Source organism: Tamandua tetradactyla, chromosome 2, assembly GCF_023851605.1.
Source record: "Tamandua tetradactyla isolate mTamTet1 chromosome 2, mTamTet1.pri, whole genome shotgun sequence".
NCBI lineage: Eukaryota > Metazoa > Chordata > Mammalia > Pilosa > Myrmecophagidae > Tamandua > Tamandua tetradactyla.
In genome coordinates this window covers 7006207-7033988 of record NC_135328.1, presented here as the reverse complement: position 1 = coordinate 7033988, position 27782 = coordinate 7006207, and the positions used below count along the sequence as shown (strand labels likewise).

Sequence of the window (27782 nt, the reverse complement as noted above, 5' to 3'; positions counted from 1 at the left end):
GACCCCCGGCTCGAGCCCCTTTTCTGCGTGCGGCAGTGTCGTCTAGCAAGCAGTGAGAAGCTGAGGAGTAGAGGGTCCCCAATAGTTTAGCAGTTGGGCTAAACCGCACTCTTCTTTAAGGAGTCCAGGTTACCTCTTTGTGTATAAAGGTATTTTAGCCAAGAAAAAGAAAAAAGAACGTATGTGATGTGTGTGTATGTATAATTTAAGAGATATGTACCAATCTATGGATACATCTCAGATAGTGAGTTATTTTTCTTAGCAAAAGTTCAAGTTCATGGCAACTCTGTAAGTATGAAAATAGCAATTGGCACTTTTGATGAATGCTAGTCACTAATCAAAATTTTTCTATAGTTAGATTTTTAATGTCTAAAAATATGCTTTACCTCTTTTGCCACTATTCTCAATTAATAAATATGTTCATTTTTCCTTAGCCCTTTAGGCTCTGCCTGTTAACTGAGCTTCCAGTTCACTTGGAAATAGATTCACCTAAAAATGCAACAAAACAAAGTGCATGCAGCAGGCTCTCTGCCGGGCACTCCGCTGTGTGCCCTCCTGTCCTAGAACTGCTCTGTCTGCCAAGAGCAAGTCAGAATTTGCAGGTGTAAAACCAAGATTATTATTAAAATGCAGGTGGTTTTATAATTTATATTCATCAGGTACAGGAATTAATAATTCATGACACATAACAACAGTCACGGACCAAACGATACTACAGATTATGAAAAGCTGTTTGAAGTCTGACAGGAACATTGGCTGAGTGTTTGGTTTTCTGGCAGCCCCAAATGATGTTTATAGAGAAAGGAAGCCAGGTGTGACACAGCTTTGGGGTGCAGGGGTTGGGTGGGGTATTGTGCTAGTAGGTTGGAGCTGTATGTACCCCAGAAAAGCATACACTTCGACTTCATTCCTTCCTGTGGGTGTAAATCCATCATAAGTAGGACCTTTTGATGGGGTTATAAAAGCAAAGCTGTGGCCAGGATGGGTCTTAATACTTTTACTGGAATCCTTTAGATGCAGAATGAAAGTCAGACAGGTAGAGAGAAAGCTCCAGTCAGCAGGAGGCTGGAATTCAGTGGAACCCAGGAGAGAAGGGAGAGGCCCCCATGTGCATCGTCCTGGACCAAGAACCAGAGGGAACTGGCCCCAGAATGCCGGTCTTTGTGAAGAAAGCATCACCTTGATTATGCCTTGATTTGGAATTTCTCCGAGCCTCAAAACTGTGAGCTAATAAGTTCTCATTGTGTTAGACAACCTGCTGCGTCGTATTTGCTTGAAAACTAAGACAGGCATAGTACAGCCATGAGTTTGGAAGTTAGAATTTAATTTTAAATAACTTTAGAAAAACTTTGGGTAATCTTAGATGAAGGTCTTAAAGGTCATGGCCATGCTCTATGGAACATTTCAAATAAGGGGGCCATGGCCATGTCTCCACGCGTGGACCACGCCATTCAGGCTCTTCCTTGCTGCCCCCGTCCCGCTGTCATGACCACTGGCCCAGGATAACTCTTCTGTATGCCAATGTAACCTTGTGCACTACTTGTTTTGTTTTGTTTCAAAGATAATAGTAAATGTCAGGAGAAACTAAATCACTGCAAACTTTAAATGCTTGTATATTAAAAAAAATATATTTAATTCCAAAAAATTTTTAGGGTAATGTGCTGGTTTGAAAGTATTATATACCCCAGAAAAGACATGTTTTAACCCTGATCCAATCTTGTGCAGGCAGCCATTTCTTTTCATACTAATTCAATAGTGTAGGTTGAAACTTTTGATTAGAATATCTCCACGGAGATGTGACTTGTGGGTGTGACCTCTGATTACATGGAGGTATAACTCTGCCCATTCAGGGTTGGTCTTGATTAGTTTATTGGAGTCCTTTAAAAGAGGAAACATTTTGAAGAGAGTCAGAAATGAAAGAAATGACAGAGCCAATAGAGAGAGCAAATACACAGATGTTTGAGGATGGTTGCAGCACAGCAGACATTGCCATGTGCCTTCCCATGAGATACTAAGCAAGCCAGGATGTGGAAAGAGCCAAGGAAAGCCAAGGGAAGCCAAGAGATGAAAGCCAGCCCTGAAGAAGCAAAGTGAGGAACCCCCACAGGAACAGAGGCTGAAAGCGATGGATCCCAGGAGTACCGGACCAGCAGATGCCAGGCACATGTCGTCCCAGTTGACAGAGCTGTTCCAGGTGTATTGGCCTTTCTTGAATTAAAATGTCTTTCCCTCGATACCTTAGTTTGGACATTTTCATAGGCTTAGAATGGTAGATATACAACTTATGAAATTCCCTTTGTAAAAAGCCATTCCAGCTCTGATATATCACATTCTGGCAGCTTGCAAACTAATCAGTAATTATAGTAGTCTTTATTTGTATTATACAGCAGCCATTTTCAAGTTTCAAAAATATGTGTGGACTCTATTGTGGTAGGTTGAATTTTGTGTTCCCAGAAACATACATTCTAATTCTTAATTCACATCCCTGTGAGTGTGAATGCACAGTCAATAGGGCCTTTTAAGTTTATGCTATTTGTGGTAGCAGATCAGCTTTCTTCTGTAAGTGTCTGTGGGCCTTCACTTAGCTTCTCTAGAACACAACTCTGGATTCTGGCTTGCTCAGCGTCTCATGGGAAGGCACACAGCAACATCTGCTGGGCTCGGCCCATGTCTAGGCAACTGCTCTCTCTGTCAGCACTCCAGGCATCTCCAAATATCCGTATCTCTGTCAGCTGTAGAGCAACTGCTCTCCAAGCATCTACATGTCTGGTATCTTCAAAGTGTCTCCCCTTTTAAAGGACTCTAGTAAACTAATCAGGGTGGAGTCTCACCTCCATCTAATCAAAAGTTCACATCCACAATTGGGCACACCATATTTCTGTGAAGATCATCTAATCAAAAGTTTCCACCCTTCAGTGCTGAATCAGGATTTAAAGAAACAGCTGCGCCCACAAAATTGGACAAGGGGAAAAGACATGTCTTTTCTGGGGTACAAAATAGTTTCAAATTGGCACACAAGCCCATGGTGCAATGACAAGTCTGACCCATCTGAAGACCACAGAAAGCCAGGATGGCCAATCTAGAAATCCTGAGTTTGAGGGGAGAAAGGAGTGACAAGACCTGGAGGTACTGGGTTGGGTGATGACCACAGAGACCTGTCAGCCAACTAAAAGCCCAAGTTTCCATGAGAAATAATTGAGAGCTTGAGGCTAAGGAGTCACATGTTCCTATGTGTGTTTAACAAAGACTGACCACAGGTGGAGGACAATTTGGGTGTGGGCCACAGAAGGGGAATATGCATAATTGAAAGTCAGGAGGCCAGTCAAGAGGCTACTGTAATTATCCATGTGAAAAATGATGATGGCTTGAGCTAGGGAATTGAAAAACATGGGTGATTTGTAAGGTATTTGGTGAGCAGAATTACAAGTTGATTCACTGTATGGCTGTGAGGTGACAGAGAGGGAGGTATCAAAGTTAATAGTTGGGTTCTGGCTTGGACAACTAGATAAAAGATGGCATCATTTAATGGGATAATGATGTAGGAGTGGCCAATTTTGGAGGGGTAGGATCAAGAGGTACAGCTGTTAAGTCTTAAGATACCTTAAAAATCTTTGAAACATAGAATCTTAAGGTTGAAAGGAATCTTAGATATGATAGCCACTTGAACCTCCATCTTACAGCAGGAAACTTGTTTTGTTTTTCACTCATTCTTGTGAGATAATCTCACTTTGACTTAATTTTTCATGGACAAGACGTGTCCATAGCATGAATTGTTCCTCAGTGCTCATCTATTAGAACAATGAGTTTCTACACACCAGGATGAGTTTGTCTTTCTTGCTGTAACAATTAAGTCTCTGTACCCTCCTCCCCACTGTGACCCTCCAAGTATTGAATGATAGTATTGGGGATTAAATCATGCCTTCCATAAAGACATATTCATGTCCTAAGCCCTCGTCCTGTAGATGTGAACCTATTTTAGATAGGATCTCTGAAGTTATTATCATTAAATACAGTATGGACTCATTGTTAATAGGATCTTCTAAGATCCTATTTAGATCAGGCCAAATTGCTTTGGGATGGGTCTAAATCCATGACTACAGGCCATAATAAAAGAGAGGAAATTCAGACACAATCAGCAGATGCCAGAAGTCAGAAGAAGCCAGAGAAGAGAGAGATTGCCATGTGATAGAGGACTGACCTCACCAGAATGTTACCAACTTCTGGAGAAGTCTTGGCCTCCCAACATTTTGATTTTGGACTTCTAGCTTTCAAAATCATGAGAGGATAAATGCTTGTGCAAATCAATCCATTGTGTGGTGTTTGTTGTAGCAGCTCTGGCAAACAAAGACACTCCCCTTCTGTGGTCTCATTCTTGGCAAAGCATCTGGCTGCTTTCACCTTGAGACCTGTTAGGAGAGTCTTTATGTGTGCCCTTCTGAAAGAAATGGGCTTGTTTCCAACATCTCCCTCCTAAACACTAAAGGAGTATTAACCTTTATAAAAGAGAAGTAACTAAAATTTTCTCATTCTTTGGGCTCCTTGAAAGAAAAGGACATTGAGCTCAATAAGATTATGGACAATAATTATGTGATTTCTACAAAAATAAGAAGCTATTGTGTGATGATATGTACAGTTTTGTTTCAGTTTTCTGAAGCTACTGGAGTGCAATATACCAGAAATAGGTTGACTTTTGCAATGGGGATTTATTAGCTCACAAATGTACAGTTCTAAGCCCCTGAAAATGTCCAAATTAGGGCATCAATAGGACCATACCTTCTCAGAAAAAAGGCTGCCACCCCCTGGGACACATCTGTCACATGAAAGGCACATGGCAGGAGTCTGCTGGTCTATCTCTCCCAGACTTTGTTACTTTCAGCTTCTGGCTTCAATGGCTTCTTCTCTCAGCTCCTCTGTGGGCTTTGCCACTACCAGCTTCACTTAAATTCACCTCTCAGCTTCTCCGGGACTTTTCTCTGAGTTCTCTGGGTTTTGTCTGTGTCCTATATCTGCTCATAAATGACCCCAGATAAAAGGATTAAGACCCACCTTGAATGGGATGGGTCACATCTCAGTTGAAATAGCCTGACCACAGGTGTCACCTACAGGGGTCTGCACCCACAGGGCTGGACTAAAAGAACATGGCCTTTTCTGGGGCACACAACAGCTTCAAACCACCACGAGCTTTGAAGTGTACAATGATGGAGCCAGTGTGACTTGTACGAGATCCAGGCCCTCTCCTTCAAGTGGACACTGGTCTTCTTTTCTTCACTGTTAATATCGCAAAGCTGTGCATGATTCCTTCAACCTTCTTCCTCAGTCGCCATTTTCAGAATCTGCTCCAGGTCCATGTCTGACCCAGCCCCAGAAGGTTAGGATGGTGGCTTAGTGGGAGTGGGGAATGGTCCTTCTCCCTCAGCACCTCCTCAAGGGTGTCCTACAGGGACCAACTTGGGCCCTTGTTCTTGCTGTCCCCCTCCATCTTCTAGTTCCCTTCCTGGGTCTGTGGCATCCACCACCTCCAATGGACAGGTGCTGGGTTCTGAACTCCTCTCTGTTCCTGCTGGGAACCTCTTCATCATTGCTTGTTCTCCATGGGTGCATGGCCAGGTTCAGAGTCATGCTAACTGCTTGCAGGGTCCTCATGCCAGGTGCAGGATGGCCGCTACCACTTCATGCTTGCATTTTGTATAGAATGAACACATTCCACCTCTCTTCCTCAATCTTGGCAGGCACCAGCTCGGTTTTACAGATGGGACAGTGAAGTTCCCAAGAAATTAAGGGTGTTGAGTATCACAGAGTGAGCTGAACACCCAAGCTTGGCATTGATGTGACTTTTGCCAAAGGGATTTTGCATGCAATGTAGAATATGTCACATATCTATAGAGAATGACTGAAATAGAATAGAACTAATCCAGGTTTTTGAATGTTTCATGGGATAATTTTGAAACTAAATATAAAACCTGCTCTTTACCTCTGTTCCATTTTTTTCCTGTCCTTTTTTTTTTTCTGCTTTTGATTTTAATCACAATGAACAAGATATGGCTGTTCCTCTCCTATCCTAAGTGGGAGGGGCACTTTCCTATGTATTCCTTTCCTGTGGATTCATAGTAAACCTCCTCAGAGAGGTAAATAAATAAATCTGGCATGATATATTCCATACATGAACCCCACTGATCCCAACTAGTCTCTACTGTCTTTCCTAAGTCCATCACCTTAAGATTGAAAAACTGTTCTGAACTTTTGCCAGAAATCAAAAATAAGCATGTCCACCCTGGACCCTGGAGTTTTTTTTTTTTTTTTTTTTAAGTAAAAGTTAAGTTTGCTTGTTTCCCCTACTTATTGACAGCTGAGACTTTCCATGAGTTTTCAAAGAGGATCAAGTACAGTTCTTCAGTTATAGCTGCAAAAATTTCAGTGTCTCGAAGTGTAATTTGTGTAGTACTAGGGAACAAAATGTAAAATGGCCAGATCCTCCCTTTTATCTCTTTGTTTTTCCTACTTCCCCTCAATGATGTTTGTTTTATCATTTTTTTTTTTATTTGCAGATAATCTTGAGGTAGCAGGTAGGAATCAGATAGGAGAGCTGAGTGTTCCTTTCACATGTTAACCCTTCACCATTTTCCCCTAAGAAGTCCTACTTCTGTGAATCTCTCTTGTTCAATCTCTCAGATTGAAAATCTCATCGTCAGTTTTCTGCTCAGTTGTTAGCTTCCTTATGGTATTTGTATGAGTCCCGATTCTCCAGAAAACAGTACCAGGAGTAGGCTTTATTCTAGGAATTGGTTCATGCGACCATAAGGATTGACAGTTCCGAATCCTATAGAGCAGGCTACGAGATGGAAACTTTGCAAAGGCGATTTGGAAATCTAGCAGTCCAAACCCTATAGAATGAGCCACAAACTGCAAACTCCAGTGAAGGGAAGGTTGAATTCTCCAGGAGAAGCTGGCTGGCTGAATAAGAGGCGGAAATCCTTCTTTCTGACTTCTGAAACCCACAGTTCTACTTTAAGACCTCCAACTCATTGGATGAGGGGACTCTTCTCATTACTGAGGGCAATCTCCTTTGTTGATTGTAGATGCAGTCAGCCATTGATGACTTAATTGACTATAGGTGCTAATCCATCTATGAAATGCCCCCACAGTAATAATCAGTCCAGTGCTTGCTTGAACAAACAACTGGACATTATAACCTAGACAAGTTGACACATGAAATTAACTATCATAATATTCTTTTAGTTCATATCTTAGAGTGTGTGGGTGTGGGTAGTGTACTCCTTGCGTCTTTCTAAAGCTTGTTGTTAAATAGTTTAATTATATTTTTAAGTTCTTAAGTTTTATTGTTTGCTTGTGTGAAACTCTCTGAAAGATAAATTGGAGTGAAGTGGGAATCAAAATAAATTGCGATCTTATAAATTATTTGTAGATTAGGTTGCATTTATACATTCCTGCTCCCATTCCTGGCGCTCCAGGGGCCCGCGCCCCCCCAGCACCTGGTGCAGGTGCCTGCCCCACAGCCCCACCCCAGGTGTGGCCCACCCCACCTCTCCTGCACCCCTCCCTGTTCCCTGCAGGCTTTTGCTGGTGTGTGGAGGTTGCAGGCACTAACCTCCATACCGAGGCTGCCCCTACCCCCTAGACCTGGCACCATGGGATCAACAGTTCCATCCTGACAAAATGGCGGTAAAGAAGTGTAATTAATAAAGTATCAGAGGCAGAGAGCGTTCAAATAGAGTCGAGAGGCTACTCTGGAGGTTGCTCTTAAATAAGCTTCAGGTAGACCTGCTACCTATCATAACCTGCCAACCCCCTACCAGGACCATTCCAGCCAATCCTAAAGAACACCTAGGGCAATATATAAGATACCACAAGGGTTCCAGGCACTAGAGTAACTTTCCAGAAACCTACAACCTCCAGATGGGTCCCTGGTCCAGATAAGTCCTGAAACCTAGCCCAGCCTCTCCAGAACATCAGATAGTATCTCCCTCCCTACCCCATATTAGTAACAGACCCTTCCAACATGAAAAAATTAGAATGGCCATAGCCCAAACACCCCTAAAGAGAGGGACAAAAAGACCAAAGGTGATAGTGTAGTTATATAGAGAAGATAGGATTTAACAAATGAATATGAACGCTGAATCATTAAATTGATACCTCTTTTAGTCTCCAGTATTTTAGAGCAGCTAGAAGTAAAAACCTAAAATTGGGAAATTGTAACCCATGTCAATGTCTGAAACATATTCTACAACTAATTGTGGCACTGTGTTTGGAAATTTATAGCTTTTTTGTATGTAATTGTTCACAAAAAAAAGGGGGGGTCAATTGTGATGATAAAAAATTATTTATGCCCTCTAGCCTATATTCTGGAGCAACTAGAAGGAAAAATCTGAGAGGATGGTATGGTAGCCCATGACAAACTCTGGAATCTGTCCTGTAACCACTTTTTGAAGAGTGCTGTGAAAACTATTGCTTTTTTATTTCTTTGCTTTGTGTTACGTTATACTATACAATAAAAAAGTTAAAAAAAAAAAAAGATAAAAATGAAACCCTATCCTTATTCCTAGACATTCCTTACTTCTTCCCACCTCCCTGTCCCCTGCCCTAGATGAACACCAGTCTGCTTTCTATGTCTATGGATTCATAGAAATGGAATCATACAATGTGTGGCTTTTTGTCCCTGGCTTACTGCCTGCACTTATCAAGTAAATTTTCAAGTTTCATCCATATTTTAGTGTGTATCAGCATTTCATTCCTTTTTAACTGTTGAATAATATTCCATTGCATGGGTATAGCAGATTTTGTTATCCACTCGTCTGTTTATAGACATTAACACTGCTTTGTATCTGTTGTATTTTGTGAATAATGCTGCTGTGATTTTCTTGTATGTAATTTGGGGTGGACTTATGCTTTCAATTCTCTTAAGTAAATAACTAGTAGTGGAATTGCTGGGTCATATGCTAACTCTATATTTAGCTCTTTAGGAATCACCAAATTGTTTTCCAAAGTTGCATCCATCATTTTACATTTCCTCCAGCAGTGTAAGAGGTTTCCAATCCATCCACATCCTCACCAACATTTGCTGCTAACTGACCGTGTCATTATAACCATTTAGTGAGTGGAGGTGGTATGCCCTGTAGGTTTCATCTCCATTTCCTTAACAACTAAATCATATTGGCTATTTGTAAATCTACTTGGGAGAATTGTCTATGAAGATTTTGACCATTCTGTAATCAGTTTGTCTTTTTAACATTCAGTTCTAAGTGTTCTTTATATATTCTGGACACAAGCCCCTTATCAGATTAGTGGTTAGAAAACATTGTTCCATATTTGAAAATAAATTATTCCGTAGCCACTAAAGATGTAGATGTATTGGATGAAATGGAAAGATGGCCAGGTCCTGTTATTGAATCCTTAAAAAGCATGTTGCAAAACTGCATATAACATAATGCTGTATTTATGGTAGGCAGGATTGTGCCACCCCCAGTCATGTCAGCACCCTAATACCTGGGTCCTGTGAATAGATTATGCTGTAAGGCAAAAGGAACCTTGCAGATACAATTCCAGTTATGGACCTTAAGCTATGGAGATTATCCTGGTGGATATCACGTGAACTAGTCCTACCACCGTGGGAATGGCACTCTGGTCAACCTGGTTGAGCTTGGAGGGGGGTTATTCTCAATGCCTCCTGATACGAGGTGATCTCACCAATACCTTGACTTCTGCCTTATGAAGCCAGCCAAGCCAACCCAGGCTTCTGAACCACTGAACTAGGGGATTATAAATTTGCATTGGTATGAGATGCTATGCTTGTAAGACTTTGTTACAGCAGTAGTAAAAAATGGACACAACATGTATGGAAAATTATATGTAAATTATTTATATATGCATATATTTACATGCATACATTTATCTATTTACTCATTCATTCATCCACTTTTTTATTTATAGTCATTTCTGTGTGGTGGGAATTGAGATGACTTTTTGTTTTTTCTATATGCTTTTCTACATTGCTTGGGACTCTTACAGTGAACACTTATTTTTCACAATCAGGAAAATTCAGTAATATTCTTTTCAATGTCAGTGTTTTTAATCCTAGAAACAAACATTAAAACCTCCCCTCCTTAATTTTAATAAGTGAGATGTCAATATCTCCATTGGAGTACAGGTGATTGTTTGGTTTACCTTAGTGGTTTTGTGATTTATTTAATTTTCTGAGCAAAAACAGCATTTAATGCCTCAGTCCTAAGTACCTTCTCATTGTGATTCCCCAAAGCATCTGCAGTCTGACCTAGATGATACTCAAAATCCTGGGCCCTTGGATGCTATGTGGATAAAGACTTTTTCCTTTTTTCTCTCTTCCTTCCTTCACTTTTTTTATTAATTAAAGAAAAAAAAGAAATTAACACAACATTTAGAAATCATTCCATTCTACATATGCAATCAGTAATTCTTAACATCATCGCATAGATGCATGATCATCATTTCTTAGTATATTTGCATCAATTTAGGAAAAGAACTAGCAAAACAGAAAAAGATATAGAATGTTAATATAGAGAAAAAATTAAAATAATAATAATAGTAAAAAAAAGACACAAACAAACAAACAAACAGACAAAAAAAAAAAAAACCCTATAGCTCAGATGCAGCTTCATTCGGTGTTTTAACATGATTACTTTACAATTAGGTATTATTGTGCTGTCCATTTTTGAGTTTTTGTATCTAGTCCTGTTGCACAGTCTGTATCCCTTCAGCTCCAATTACCCATTATATTACCCTGTTTCTAACTCCTGCTGGTCTCTGTTACCAATGACATATTCCAAGTTTATTCTCGAATGTCGGTTCACATCAGTGGGACCATACAGTATTTGTCCTTTAGTTTTTGGCTAGACTCACTCAGCATAGTGTTCTCTAGGTCCATCCATGTTATTACATGCTTCATAAGTTTATTCTGTCTTAAAGCTGCATAATATTCCATCGTATGTATATACCACAGTTTGTTTAGCCACTCGTCTGTTGATGGAGATTTTGGCTGTTTCCATCTCTTTGCAATTGTAAATAACGCTGCTATAAACATTGGTGTGCAATGTCCGTTTGAGTTTTTGCCCTTAATTCCTTTGAGTAGATTCCCAGCAATGGTATTGCTGGGTCGTATGGCAATTCTATATTCAGCTTTTTGAGGAACTGCCAAACTGCCTTCCACAGTGGTTGCACCATTTGATATTCCCACCAACAGTGGATAAGTGTGCCTCTTTCACCGCATCCTCTCCAGCACTTGTCATTTTCTGTTTTGTTGATAATGGGCATTCTGGTGGGTGTGAGATGATATCTCATTGTGGTTTTGATTTGCATTTCTCTAATGGCCAGGGACATTGAGCATCTCTTCATGTGCCTTTTGGCCATTTGTATTTCCTCTTCTGGTAGGTGTCTGTTCAAGTCTTTTTCCCATTTCGTAATTGGGTTGGCTGTCTTTTTGTTGTTGAGTTGAACAATCTCTTTATAAATTCTGGATACTAGACCTTTATCTGATATGTCGTTTCCAAATATTGTCTCCCATTGTGTAGGCTGTCTTTCTACTTTCTTGATGAAGTTCTTTGATGCACAAAAGTGTTTAATTTTGAGGGGCTCCCATTTATTTATTTCCTTCTTCAGTGCTCTTGCTTTAGGTTTAAGGTCCATAAAACCGCCTTCAATTGTAAGTTTCATAAGATATCTCCCTACATTTTCCTCTAACTGTTTTATGGTCTTCGACCTAATGTTTAGATCTTTGATCCATTTTGAGTTAACTTTTGTATAGGGTGTGAGAGATGGGTCTTCTTTCATTCTGCATATGGATATCCAGTTCTCTAGGCACCATTTATTGAAGAGACTGTTCTGTCCCAGGTGAGTTGGCTTGACTGCCTTATCAAAGATCAAATGTCCATAGATGAGAGGGTCTATATCTGAGCACTCTATTCGATTCCATTGGTCGATATATCTATCTTTATGCCAATACCATGCTGTTTTGACCACTGTGGCTTCATAATATGCCTTAAAGTCTGGCAGCGTGAGACCTCCAGCTTCGTTTTTTTTCCTCAAGATACTTTTAGCAATTCGGGGCACCCTGCCCTTCCAGATAAATTTGCTTATTGGTTTTTCTATTTCTGAAAAATAAGTTGTTGGGATTTTGATTGGTATTGCATTGAATCTGTAAATCAATTTAGGTAGGATTGACATCTTAACTATATTTAGTCTTCCAATCCATGAACACGGTATGCCCTTCCATCTGTTTAGGTCTTCTGTGATTTCTTTTAACAGTTTTTTGTAGTTTTCTTTATATAGGTTTTTTTGTCTCTTTAGTTAAATTTATTCCTAGGTATTTTATTCTTTTAGTTGCAATTGTAAATGGGATTCGTTTCTTGATTTCCCCCTCAGCTTGTTCATTACTAGTATATAGAAATGCTACAGATTTTTGAATGTTGATCTTGTAACCTGCTACTTTGCTGTACTCATTTATTAGCTCTAGTAGTTTTGTTGTGGATGTTTCCGGGTTTTCGACGTATAGTATCATATCGTCTGCAAACAGTGATAGTTTTACTTCTTCCTTTCCAATTCTGATGCCTTATATTTCTTTTTCTTGTCTAATTGCTCTGGCTAGAACCTCCAACACGATGTTGAATAATAGTGGTGATAATGGACATCCTTGTCTTGTTCCTGATCTGAGGGGGAAAGTTTTCAATTTTTCCCCATTGAGGATGATATTAGCTGTGGGTTTTTCATATATTCCCGCTATCATTTTAAGGAAGTTCCCTTGTATTCCTATCTTTTGAAGTGTTTTCAACAGGAAAGGATGTTGAATCTTGTCAAATGCCTTCTCTGCATCAATTGAGATGATCATGTGATTTTTCTGCTTTGATTTGTTGGTATGGTGTATTACATTAATTGATTTTCTTATGTTGAACCATCCTTGCATACCTGGGATGAATCCTACTTGGTCATGATGTATAATTCTTTTAATGTGTTGTTGGATTCGATTTGCTAGAATTTTGTTGAGGATTTTTGCATCTATATTCATTAGAGAGATTGGTCTTTAGTTTTCTTTTTTTGTAATATCTTTGCCTGGTTTTGGTATGAGGGTGATTTTTGGCTTCATAGAATGAATTAGGTAGCTTTCCCTCCACTTTGATTTTTTTGAAGAGTTTGAGGAGGGTTGGTACTAATTCTTTCTGAAATGTTTGATAAAATTCACATGTGAAGCCGTCTGGCCCTGGACTTTTCTTTTTAGGAAGCTTTTGAATGACTGATTCAATTTCTTTACTTGTGATTGGTTTGTTGAGGTCATCTATTTCTTCTTGAGTCAAAGTTGGTTGTTCATGTCTTTCCAGGAACCCGTCCATTTCATCTAAATTGTTGTATTTATTAGCGTAAAGTTGTTCATAGTATCCTGTTATTACTTCCTTTATTTCTGTGAGGTCAGTGGTTATGTCTCCTCTTCCACTTCTGATCTTATTTATTTGCATCCTCTCTCTTCTTCTTTTTGTCAATCTTGCTAAGGGCCCATCAATCTTATTGATTTTCTCATAGAACCAACTTCTGGTCTTATTGATTTTCTCTATTGTTTTCATGTTTTCAATTTCATTTATTTCTGCTCTAAACTTTGTTATTTCTTTCCTTTTGCTTGCTTTGGGGTTAGTTTGCTGTTCTTTCTCCAGTTCTTCCAATTGAACAGTTAATTCCTGAATTTTTGCCTTTTCTTCTTTTCTGATATAGGCATGTAGGGCAATAAATTTCCCTCTTAGCACTGCCTTTGCTGCGTCCTTAAGTTTTGATATGTTGTGTTTTCGTTTTCATTCACCTTGAGATATTTACTAATTTCACTTGCAATTTCTTCTTTGACCCACTCGTTGTTTAAGAGTGTGTTGTTGAGCCTCCACGTATTTGTGAATTTTCTGGCACTCCGTCTATTATTGATTTCCAACTTCATTCCTTATGATCCGAGAAAGTGTTGTGTATGATTTCAATCTTTTTAAATTTGTTAAGACTTGCTTTGTGACCCAGCATATGGTCTATCTTTGAGAATGATCCATGAGCACTTGAGAAAAAGTGTATCCTGCTGTTATGGGATGTAATGTCCTATAAATGTCTGTTAAGTCTGTCTCATTTATAGTAATATTCAGATTCTCTGTTTCTTTATTGATCATCTGTCTAGATGTTCTGTCCATTGATGAGAGTGGGGAATTGAAGTCTCCAACTATTATTGTATATGTGTCTATTTCCCTTTTCAGTGTTTGCAGTGTATTCCTCACGTATTTTGGGGCATTCTGGTTCGGTGCATAAATATTTATGATTGTTATGTCTTCTTGTTTAATTGTTCCTTTTATTAGTAGATAGTATCCTTCTTTGTCTCTTTTAACTGTTTTACATTTGAAGTTTAATTTGTTGGATATTAGTATAGCTACTCCTGCTCTTTTCTGGTTGTAATTTGCATGAAATATCTTTTCCCAACCTTTCACTTTCAACCTATGTTTATCTTTGGGTCTAAGATGGGTTTCCTGTAGACAGCATATAGAAGGATCCTGTTTTTTAATCAATTCTGCCAGTCTATGCCTTTTGATTGGGGAATTCAGTCCATTAACATTTAGTGTTATTACTGTTCGGATAATATTTTCCTCTACCATTTTGCCTTTTGTATTATATATATCATATCTGATTTTCCTTCTTTCTACACTCTTCTCCATACCTCTCTCTTCTGTCTTTTCGTATCTGACTCTAGTGCTCCCTTTAGTATTTCTTGCAGAGCTGGTCTCTTGGTCACAAATTCTCTCAGTGACTTTTTGTCTGAGAATGTTTTAATTTCTCCCTCATTTTGAAGGACAGTTTTGCTGGATATAGGAGTCTTGGTTGGCAGTTTTTCTCTTTTAGTAATTTAAATATATCATCCCACTGTCTTCTAGCTTCCTAGTTCCTGGTTTCTGCTGAGAAATCTACACATAGTCTTATTGGGTTTCCCTTGTATGTAATGGATTGTTTTTCTCTTGCTGCTTTCAAGATCCTCTCTTTCTCTTTGACCTCTGACATTCTAACTAGTAAGTGTCTTGGAGAATGCCTGTTTGGGTCTGTTCTCTTTGGGGTGCGCTGCACTTCTTGGATCTGTAATTTTAGGTCTTTCATAAGAGTTGGGAAATTTTCAGTGATAATTTCTTCTATTAGTTTTTCTCCTCCTTTTCCCTTCTCTTCTCCTTCTGGGACCCCCACAACACGTATATTTGTGTGCTTCATATTGTCATTCAGTTCCCTGATCCCCTGTTCATATTTTTCCATTCTTTTCCCTATAGTTTCTTTTTCTTTTTGGAATTCAGATGTTCCATCCTCCAATTCACTAATTCTAGCTTCTGTCTCTTTAAATCTATCATTGTAGGTATCCATTGTTTTTTCCAGCTTTTCTACTTTGTCCTTCACTCCCATCAGTTCTGTGATTTGTTTTTTCAGTTGTTCTATTTCTTGTTTTTGTTCAGCCGATGTCTTCTTCATGTCCTCCCTCAATTTATCGATTTGGTTTTTGAAGAGGTTTTCCATTTCTGTTCGTATATTCAGCATTAGTTGTCTCAGCTCCTGTATCTCATTTGAATTATTGGTTTGTTCCTTTGACTGGGCCATATTTTCAATTTTCTGAGCATGATCCATTATCTTCTGCTGGCATCTGGGCATTTAATCAGATTTCCCTGGGTGTAATTCCCTGCAGGTTGAAAGATTTTTCTGTGAAATCTCTGGGCTCTGTTTTTCTTATCCTGCCCAGTAGGTGGCGCTCGTGGCGCTCATCTGTCTGCGGGTCCCACCAGTAAAAGATGCTGTGGCTCCTTTAACTTTGGAAAACTGTCGCTGTGGGGGGGTTCGCCAGCCGAAGCGGCTTGGGGGAAGCGCCTGTCCAATTCTCCCAGCCGGCCCGGGAAGGAGGGAGGGAGGGACTCCGGCCACCTGCCACCCCAGCCCAGGGAAGCCCACGCCCCTCGGCGATCTCACCGGAGTGGGTTCTCCTAGCCAGTCAGCCGTTCCAGAATGGGGTACCCTGTCTTCTTGTTCTCTGTCGTGGCTCTGGGAGCTGTTCTGAATCGTTTCTACTTCTCTAGTAGTTGTTCTGGAGGAGGAACTAAGACCCGCGCGTCTTACTAAGCCGCCATCTTCCCTTCCTTCACTTTTGATATTTCTACCACGTACTAATTAAACATGGCAGTGTATTATAATGTTAGGTACATATATCAGTTGCCTTTCGCTGTGTAGTAAACTGTCCCAAAACTTAGAGACTTAAAACAACAGCCATTTAATTAGTTCACAATGCTGGCATCCCTGCTGGACTCGCTCATGCAGCTTTTGTCACCTGAGGCACAGCTGGCAGCGATGCATTGAAAATGGATCTGCCACAAGTGCCTGAAATCAGTAGCATTTTAGGCTATTTATTAACGTACGGTTTAACATTGCATTAGAAAATTAGCATGACAGACCCCACTCTCTTTGGTCCTTTTGAAATGTTTCTGAGCCAGTGCCTGTTGTCATCTGTCTTTCACAGTAACAGGTTAGAATTAAGCTGTGCATTTTATGACGACTGAGCATGGGAAACTGTGGCTGTGTGTCTTCTTTAGGTGTCTGCCCAGCTACTGTGAACACGGCGGGGAGTGCTCCCAGTCCTGGGACTCCTTCTCCTGCGACTGCACTGACACCGGTTACGGGGGAGCGACTTGCCATTCCCGTAAGCCACGCCTCGCTGGGTCCCGTTTCTGTTCCAATTTACACCTAACTTTCTTTTCCTTTTCAATATTTTGTGTCCATGTGTCTGAGTATATGCAACCATGTGCTAGGAAACAAAAATAAAATAGAGTAAGCATTTTAGTGACCAACTGATCTTTGGATGGTTTATTTTTAATTGCTATTATTTCATAAGTAGGTTAAAGCAGCTTGCAGAAATACATAATATCAAATAAAAAGGGAGAAACTAGCAGGCAAAGTGAAATTAAGTAGAGGAAAATGAAATGCTGTACAACGTAAAAAGAAAACAAAATCAAGCATGCACGATGTAGTATCTTGTTCTATTCCTCAAGATGCGCCCCAGTTTTAGTTCTCAAAGTAATGATGGGAGTGTGATGAGGGACTGGATTTTCAATAACTATTAAATTAAGCAAGGAGAGTCTCAGAAGAAGTATTGGATGAGGAAGTCATGTGGTATGTTCTTGATGGCAGTGAGAAACCAGGAAAACTTCCAGTTTTTTTTCAATCCCAGTACTATAATGATGATGATGATGATAATTATAATAGTTGACATTTGCTGGCAATTTATAATACGCCTGCAGCATTCTAATGGACTGCATGTTTTAACTCATCAATCCTCAAAACAGTCCTAGGAGGTAAGTGTTATTACTATCTGCCGTTTAGATTGAAAAAAGAAGTTAAGTAGTTTGCAGAGGTCACATAGCTCGCTTGTGGCAGAGAGAAACTTCAAGTTCAGCCATCTGTCTCCAAAGCCAGAGCTTTTGACCACTGATGGTGTGTCCTCTGTGTTGAACAGCATGTCTCTTTTCTGAAGAATTGTTCTCTGCAAATTTAAAAGTTAATGAAGCTTTATTAACTTTGCATTAGTCAGCTATGAGAAGTATATGACAAAGCCTCTGAAATCTTCCTGGTTTTCTAATTATTAGTTTTTGGCTTTGTCTTTCCTTCTGATATTTCTGAGTCCCGTCTTCCTTAGCAACCTCCCATCTTTCTGGATCTTTAAAGAAAGAGGACGACATGAAAGGTCACCAATTCCCCTGAAGTAATACGTTGAATTTTTAAGAACCCTTCTGCCTGAATTATTTAATTTTATGTTTACGTAAAGTGTGGGAAAGAGGCAGAGCGTGTATTGTTATAAATGAAACCTTACACTTAATGGAAACTGAATCCCAGGGATACTGGCATTGGCATTGGGATGGGAACTCTGTACCCCAGCCTGGGGGGGTTCCGCAGAAGAGCCCCAAAACCTCTCCGCAGAGCAAGGGGTGCGACAGTCAGGAAGCAATCCTGACTCACGCCCTAGACACCCCATCACCTCACCCAGAGCAGTTCCACCTGCATCTCTATTTACTGTCACAGTGCCAGCTAAGAATTTGCTAAGCCAGCACCCCTGAAACCAGAGGCTATGTGACCTGGCTAAAGCCAGAGTTAGATCTGGGGTGTTTCCTTTTACTGCACACTTAGCAAGCTGTCTTATGTAAAGCATTTACCTAAGAAGTATGTTTTAATGACTGTTAAAGTGTTGCCAGTTACTGTGATCTAAACATATTTCCAGACAACTCTGAGAAACAGACCAAAAGACAAATACAAAGGCTCTTTCACAAATGGCCCACGGTTCGATACAATAGTTGAATTGAATTTAACGTGATTCTCCAATGGGTAAACCAAATGAAGGTGAAATATTGCCAAATGGACCCTAACTGACCACGAGGCCCTTATCTTTGGGTGTGGTAGAGGGCAAGGACTGGAATTCTAACTACATAGCTAATGAATGTATTCATGTACATTTAAGGAAACATGCCTCCTAATCGTACCGCTTCAATCTTTGTCCTCTGGACAATTCCACCTCTAACCCAAACGTAACAACTGTAATCAATTTGCGTGCATCCCTCTAGACTTTTTTTCTAGACAGCTCTGAGCATGTATTTTTTATTTATAGGAATGGAGGTATGAATGGGAAAAGGCAATCTTGGTGAGAGAGCAGTCCATCATTGTACATTCACCATTGCAGAGGGCAGCAGCTGAGCTACTGATTGGAGGCTCTCTACTGTAAAAAACTCAAACAGGACACATTTGACACTGGGCCACATTTGACATTAAGGCTGTTTTCTTTTGTAATCTCCCTGGTCAAGTAAACATGCCTTTAATCTTCCTATTCCATGCAATGAAAGTAAAATAAGTGCTATATCTCTCCCTGGGTTTTCCTTAAATACTTGAAAATTTTTCCATAAGTACTTGGTTAAATCATGTAGGTAATCCAGTCCTTGTACAGTGGCATCAATTTATACCCTCTGTGGCCCCATTATGATCACTCCACTTTATGTATCTTGGCTACACACTCCCCAAGTCTGCTTGGGTGGGCGCCACATCAGATTATTAGGGAGGCTTATTGATCAGATATAATTCTGGAAGAATCATTCCTGCATTTCTTTCCCAGCAGCCTCAGCTACATTTCAGCTTTTTCAAAAAGTTATTTTCTGTCAAGGCTACATATGATTCATGTGTAGGATGTCATTCTGTTGATAACTAATGTAAACTTAATATAAATAAGGTCTGTCATCTTCGCATATTAATCACTTGCCTTTTACATAGCAAACACATTTACTGTACAAATAAGAAATTCAGTTGTGAATCAGAATAACTTGAAATTACAGAGACATTTGATTTATTTTTATATTGCTTGCTTTAAATTTCATTGCTCTTAAATTATCATTTGCAAAGCATTTAAGTATATTCTTTTGAAAACAAGTTTTAAAATATTGAATGAAGAGAAATTGCTGCTTTGTAAAATTCTGGTGGGAAAAAGGGCGTTTCACCATAATTGTTGTATGTAAACAGAGGGTATAATGGCTGAGAAATTTGAAATATGTTTATAGAATGATTATTAGATGATAACATCATTTAGGGAGGTTAAGCAACGTACTTCACGTTTTCAGACATTACAAGGCAGTACTAGAATTAGATTAAGTCCAGTTTACCATGGGATTAAAAGGAATTTCGTGTTTCTAGAGCTTGTAGGTTTCACATCCCCAGGTTTCTCATTGATACCTCTTGAATTTTTCACTCCATGCTTCAGAATCTTGCTTTGTGATTGAAACAGGAAAACATTCCCCCAGAGAAGAGGTAACTAAGGGTAGCACAGAATGAATGTGACTGTAGATGAGTATCACATATTTAACAGCATGGAGGGATTCATTCCAGTTTAATTCCTTTCTTATAATCAATATTCTTTGCAGCTCTCTACGAGCAGTCATGTGAAGCCTATAAGTACAGAGGGAACTCTTCAGGGCTCTACTATATCGACTCAGATGGAAGTGGCCCACTGGGACCGGCTCTTGTATATTGCAATATGACAGGTATGTAATATGCTTATGTGTAATGGTGACAGCCCTGCTGTTGCTTGTTATATGTAAAACCATAATGGGGAAAATCAAGAGCTGTCGGGTAGGCAGCTTTATTTCGATATGCATTGTGATTGTAATATAACTAATATGTAGTGTTAAACATAATATTCAAAAATAGTTAAGAGGTGATAATTGAATGTTAAGCCTTTATTTGCTGGGAATGTAATTTCTTACGGAACAGCCAATAATGAATGTATGCTTACTAATCAAAGACAAGAAAAGCTAAACTTTATTTCTTATATTTTATCAATAAGTGTGAAGGACTTATAAGAAGAGTCATTTTTTAAACTTATCAATATGTGTCTTTTGTATTCTCTTAAATCTCTAATGACATGAATTTACCTAGGAGATAGCTTGGTTCTAAAGCATACACACTTCATTTATGTAATCATCCTGCTCGTGTGTACCTATGCATAAGTAATATTTCACTTTCCCTAGAAACACAATGATAAAATAATTGCGTGTGGTGGGTAACAACACATATATACATGAACAAGTCTTTTATTACATATATCTGCTCCTTTAAATGTCAGAGCTACTAAGCACCCAAACACCAACTGTAGTAGTAAAGAAAACTCCCTTGATATAATTGTGTTAGGGTTTATCAGCAAAAAAGAATTGACAGAAAATATATATATGAATACGTCTGTGTGAACCACCCTTCTTTTGTGAAATAGTTTCTTTGATACAAACAAAGCAGGTACTTCAACAATTGTAGAATTTGACTGCAAATTCTGAGGAAAGGTTCAGTAAAATTATCAACTGTGGATGGTACTAAGGTACCATTTGGTTTGCGGGTTGTTATAGCTTCTAGGTCACCCTGATAAGAATGCAGTTTCTACAAGGAGAGAATTGTTTATGGATAAATATATGATGATGGTGTGTAAATAACTTAAAAATCCTCGTGAGAATTTTATAACTATTGCAACTAATATGTAAAACAAAAATCTGAGCATTTGAGCAGTAATCATATGATTTGATCACAATTGGGTCAGATATATCTTCTGGTCTGTGAACTACTAATGAATGTGGTACTGGAAACCCTAGAATTCTCAGGCATTGCACTGGACAGGCTCCTGTTTGGGCTTTGGGACAAGCATTTTGTCATGAATACTGAGCAAACTATTATAGTGTGATGATGGAAATAAAGAGACTGGTTGACCTTTACCAAACATGGCAAAGATAATGTATGAGGAAACAGCTAAGGGGGTCTTTCTAGAAATTATGATTTTAGTGGGTTGAGTAGCAAATACAGGATAGGTAATTTCCATTTTGTTTTGCTTTCTCAATATCATGGATCAAGTGAATGCCCAAAACAAAGAGACCTAAGAAACAGCTGAATAAAACACTTCCCATCAATTAAGTACCTTGTCTAAGTGTTTAATGATCAATTAAGTAGTCTAGGCCATACTAAAGATTTGTGTATTTTTGTCTTGAGTCAATCTTGTGATCAGGATATCACATGTACCCCAAATTCCATGAGCCACAGAAAAGTGGAAGTGATCACAACTGGCATATTCCTTGATGAGTAAGCATTTAGAGTGCAAGGCCAAGGTCAAGTTTAAAAAGACATTTGCTGCCAAGAGGAACACATTGAAATCTTTTTTTGTTGTATGCTGTATGTCAGGTTCACATTTCATTCTTTTTCCAGGTGAGTATCCCATTTTTGCAGCCCCATTTGTCGAGGTTTGTTTGTTTGTTTGTTTTGTTGTTAATTTGTTTGTTTTGTTTTGGGAAGTGTGTGGGCCGGGAATCGAACCTGGGTCTCCTGCATGGCAGGCAAGAATTTTACCACTGGACCTTCCATATTGAAATCTTGTTGCCTAATAGTCTTCAGTCTATGGTGCTAATAAAAGAAAAATGTTTTAGTCATTACAAGGGAACACATCTGAACGCAGGAATAGGTTCACTCTTACACTTAAGTTCTGCATATTTGTAAGCTCCTCTGGAATGTACAGCTGGTTCAAATGTTTAATGCTCAGTCATGCAGAGGACACTGATTTGATCAAGTAACTGATGGGCTTTTATTCCCTGTAACTGCTGTTGACCAGTGTGGTGGATTAAATCAGGTCCCCCCAAAGACATGCTCAAGTCCAAACTCAGTCCTGTGGAGTGAACTCATTTGTAAATGGAAACTTCAAAGGCCCTACTAAGATGAGGCCAAACTGAACAGGGTGGGCCTAATCCAGTCAGACTGGAGTCCTGCTAAGCAGAGGAAAGCTGAGCATGGAAGTCATGGAAGGGCAGGCCGTAGGAGGAGACAGGGACGGACTGCTGTGGCAGAAGCAGAGATTGACTGCAAGCAAGAAAACCTTCTGTTCTGAAGCCAACCTGCTTGTTCTGTGTCATAGCACTCCTGGCAAACTGAGATACCCAGCGACCCTGTCCCTTTGAGACTGGACCTTGATGCTCACGATCCCAGGTTAAGGGCAGTTGTGATCAAAACACAGAGAAAGCAAAGAAGATATGCTCAGCTTTTGATTTCAATCAACTTGGGCTAATATCAGATAATGGACGGGTGAGTTTTTATTACCCTGGAGGACAGAAGGAACCTTTAAGTGTGGGGGATGAAGGCAGAATTGACCAGTGAACTGTTCTGGTCAATCTATACACACAGGTAAAGTGATGAACTTGAAAATTGTCTGCTGAGGATGGGGTTCATTTCCTTCTCCAGTGACACAGAAAGAAAGTTCCACATAAACAGCCAGTATTGAGGAGATGGCAATCAAGCACCTAACACCATCGTGCATTCATTCAACAGATACTTACTCAGCACCAACTATGTGCCAGACACTGCAATAAGCACAGCAGGAATAAAGAACAAAGGTCTCTCTGCCCTGGTGCAGGGGACATTTTTGTACGGAGAGCCATACCATTAACATAATTCATAAAAAATTGTAGTATGTTGATAACAGGATACTCACATGGAAAAAGAATGAAATGTGGCCCCGCCATATAGCATATAGTATACTGGAAACAGGGAAAAGGGATAAAGACTGTTGAGACATGAGTTAAAATTTTTAAAAGGGGTTATGAAAGGTCTCAGTTTCAACGTTACATTTGAACCAAAGACATTGAAAAGGTAAAAGAAGGAATTGTCTGTAAATGCTCATTTATAAAAGCCCTAAGCCCATGGGGTTCCTGGTATATCTGAGAGACTGGAGTAGAAGGCCCAAGGAGACAGGTCTTGCCTCTCACACAGCTAGAAAGTTCCAGGTCTGGGATTTATCTCCAATAATATGGCTTATGTTTTTGAGTACCATGCTGCACCTCTTCTGAAAGCAACAAGACCAGCTAGAAAGTTGCTGCTGTGATTTAGCCAAGAGATTGTTGGCTTAGACCAGGGCTGGAGCAAAGGAAAAGGTGAGAAATGTGGCAGTTAGGGCAAGTGGATTGAACGTGGGTGGAGAAAGAGGACTCAAAGGTGACTCCAGTGTTCTAACCCAAGCCTGGGAAGAATACAGGTATTATCAGTGGAGGTCAAGAATACTTGGGAAGGAGCATGCTTGAAAAGCAAGACCTAAATTCCCATTGTGGGCATATGAAATTTGGGATGCCCATTGGTCATCTAGTTAGACATATTGATGATATATTGGTTATACAAATGTATAATATGTCATCTTAAAGCCCATAGGGTGGTCATAGCATCCTTGGCAATAAGTATATTAAAAAAATAGTTTGGAATGGGCTTTACAAATTAATGTAACCCGACCAACTTGCTCCCACTTGCTTTGGCCATCACTGATGAAAGCCCCATCCAGATTAAGGCATTTTCAGTTTTCCATGAGACTGCCCTGTAAGAGGAAGTTCTGCTTTTAGCAAACAGATTCTGGAGTGGCATCTTAGGGGAGTTGGTATTTTTTTATTTTGCTACCCTAGTGATTCTGATGTGCACACAGATTTAGGAACCACAATCCTGGAACTAAGGAACTTTGATTTTAATGTGCTTGTACTACCTTTATCTTCACAAGTGTTAAACTGGAGAGTAACTAAGAGCAGCACAGAACGGGGAAATAAAAACCAAAGCTGAGGGCAGATATTGTATCAATAGCTTCAGGAGAACTCTTCATTCTCCTGTCCAAACAACTATCCTATTGTTTCTGCTTATGTAGTTAGTGTGGGTGACATATCACCTCGGCCACTGAATCCCTGGGCCTGGGATATGCCCACAAATGCAATGCCAGTTGTTCACGTACATTAAGATAAAAAACAAGGCATTAATTTCATAAATTATGCGTCGCCTCAACTCCCTAAATTTAATATTTTGCCACATTTGCTATATCATCCTATCTACCTATCTGTTTATCTATTGATCAGTCCATTTTCTGAACACTTGAGTGTAGGTTGTAGACATCATGCTCCTGGAATACTTAATACTGCTATGTCCATTTCCTAAGAGCAAGAATATTCATTTGTATAACCACCTTAAGAGCAATTATCAAGTTCAAGAGATTTAGCATTGATATAAAGCTTGTAGTCTGCATTCTAATTTTTTCATATGTCCCAATAATGTCTCTTTGGGACTTTTCTCCACCTTTGCTAGATCCCATCCAGGATCATGTGTTGCATTTAATTGTCATTAACTTTTTAGTTCTTCTTTTCTTCTTATTTTTTTAATTGTGAGGGCATATATGCAACCTGAGCTTTCCCATCTCAACCAATCCCAAGCATACTATTCAAGGGGATTAATCATATTCACAGTATTATGGTACCATCACACTTTCCGTAGCTGAAACTTTCCCATCTCCTTAAACAGAAGCCTTATACCCACTGTGCATTAACTTCTCATTCTCTGCCCCTGCCCCCTCCTACCACCATCAGTTGTACTCTAATTTCTGTCTTTATGAGCTTGCATAATCCGATATTTTCTTTGTAATTATCTGGGGGCTTAAATTTAGCATTCTAAATTTAAAAACAATCTCATTTGTTTTGATAACAAATTAACTTCACTAGTGTATACAAATTATATTCCTATCCCATTCTGTCCCACAACCTTTATGTAGTTCATGTCACAGATTAAATGTGTATGTGTTAAGAATCCAGAACCACTGTCTTATCATTATATATTTTACATATTTGACTTTTAGATCTTGTAGGAAATAAGTGGAGTTATAAAACAAGCATGCGGTAGTACTGTTATTTATGTTTAATCAGTCATTACCTTTATTGAAGATCTTTATTTCTTCATGTGGCTTCAGTTAATCGTCCAGTGTTCTTTCCTTTCAACTTGTGCAGCTTCCTTAAGCTTTACTTGTAAGGGAGGTCAAATGATGGCAAAGCCCCTCATCTTTTATTTAAACTTTTTAAAAAATCCCTCCTTCATTTTGAAGGACAGTCTTGTGGAATATAGAATTCATAGTTGGCAATATTTTTGTTTTCACAACTATAAATGTTTTGCAATGCCTTCTTGACTCCACGTTTCTGATGAAAAATTGGCTTTTAATTTTATTGAGGTTCCTTTGTATGTGACGTTGCTTTTTTTGTATGGCTTTCAGAATTCTCTCTTTACCTTTGGCATTCTACGTTTGGTTATAATATGGAGTGGTGTAGGTCTGTTTGGGTTTATCCTGTTTGGAGTTCATTAAGCCTCATAGATGTGTATAATTTGTGTCTATCATTAAATTTGGGAAAGTTTCAGCCATCATTTATTTGACTATTCTCTCTGCCTCTTTCCCTTTTTCACCTCCATCTGGGACTCCCACAATGCATGAATTGGTATGCTTGATGATGTCCCACAGGTTCTTTTCCTTTTCCTCATTCTTTTCTCATTTTGTTCTTCAGACTGGGTGATTTCAATTGTCTTATCTTCAAATTCATTGATTTTTTTCTTCTGCCAACTCCCCTCTAGGGAAATTTTATTTTCTGTTTCTGAGGTCTTCAGCTTTGTTTGGTTCCTTTTCATAATTTCCATCTCTCTACTGATATTCTCTTTGTGATTATCTTTTCCCCTAATTTCCTTTCGTTTTTTGTTTTTGTTTTCTCTTTGAGTATATTTAGGACAATTTAAAGAAAATCTCTTGCCTGGTTTGTCCCAGGTCTGATCCTGTATCAAAAAATACATAATCATGTATGTTTTCATATTACATTACAGATGAACAAATCTTAATTGCAGATTATTATATCACATGCCCTTTGAGTAAGATTTTTACAGAAATTTGCTGTTGCCTAGCTCTTGTGTATAAAAAGAAAACCTAAAATCAATGTATTCTTGATATATTATAAGAAAAAATGTTCTAAAGTTCCATAAATCAGGATTGAGATGAAATAGCAAATAGGTCATGAAACATAAAGAAAAAGCAGGACCAAGAGTAAGAGTTGAAAATATTTTAGCAAAGATTTCCAAGTAATAAACGTTAAGTATTTTTGGTAAATTCAAAGCCATAAGGAAAGCACTGTGCTGAAGAAAAGGAAAACAGAAATCAATCCAAATGGCCAATAAATATATCCAGAAGGTATTAAAAAAATGCTTACTCAAAAGTAAAAAATATCCAGAATGTTTCTGGGAAAAACACAAGGAATGCGCCAAGGTTATGCTGTAATCTCTTTACCAATCAGCATCTGGGTGAGGAAAGGAGGCCTTCAAAGATCATGTGAGTTTGCCCTGTGACAAGTCCAGCTAGTGATAGGTGAAGAACTAATACCTGGTCCTGTTCTCCCAGCCTGGAAATATTTCCACTACAAAACTGCTGTCTTCTTCATGATGCTGAATGCCTGTAAACAAATTCTCTCTCATTGTTAAAAATAAGCAATATGACTTGCAAAAATATGCACTAACCAAAACTCTAAATCAATGGCTAAAATTGTATCCTTGGTAACAGCTTACAGAAATCTCGTGCTCATAGGAAAGGACTTATCCTGCATGTACTTCAGTATCTTAAAATCAATCAAAACAAAAGAGTAAAGTCTTTTGGAAGGACTGCTTATGAAATTTTGTTAACAGATTGATTCCCTTGCCAAGTGCAATAAGCATGATATAATTTAGTTGATGGCCAGGTAAGAAATGTGAACTCCAAGGACTCTACAAGGTAGAGAAGTAGGACTGGTTGTCCACCCTAAACACTATTTAATGGTTTGGGGCTTAAAAAATTCTGGTCAGCAACATCCTGGGAACAACTGTTGCAAGGAGGAAATGGATTACTGTTGGAGCAATGATGGGCAACTTCTAATTCGTAAGAATCACCTGGGGATGAAAAAGCTGGTGACCTGGCCTGTGCACACCCCTGTCCATCCTATCTTCCAATTGTGAGTCATTGGCTCAATTAGCCAAAACTCTAGCATGTCTTATTGTTTTCATTCAGTCACCATCATTCTACTTATGCAAACCAAGTAACCAGGCTATTCTTCTGTAGGGAATCATGTCAGGTCAGTATCACCATAGCTGAACAAAGAGCAGTCAGCCCAGTGGAAATCAGTACTGATAGATCCATGCTACTGTTATTTTTATGTTGGCTTCTTTACTTTTATAGATTTTTCTATCTTTTCAGCTCTCTCTTCCTACCATTCCTGTTTCCCCTTAATCAAACAGCTGTCTTTCCAGCCATCCATTCAATGCATTTATTCCTTCAATGATTCTACAAATTTATCCTATACTAAAAAGTTTCAGATACTATGCTGTGTTTGAGGAACAAAATAGACATGACCTGA

General features: G+C 39.1%; 1 protein-coding gene across 2 annotated transcripts in view; it reads left to right on the top strand.

The window, feature by feature from the left end:
* Positions 1-27782, top strand: part of LOC143658906 (contactin-associated protein-like 3) — a 156091-nt gene that overhangs the window by 70764 nt on the left and 57545 nt on the right. For both annotated transcript variants that reach the window (XM_077131326.1, XM_077131318.1), the window contains exons 9-10: positions 16611-16717; positions 19971-20090. In XM_077131326.1, the coding sequence (XP_076987441.1) occupies positions 16611-16717; positions 19971-20090 (227 nt within the window). The remainder of the gene's footprint in view (positions 1-16610; positions 16718-19970; positions 20091-27782) is intronic.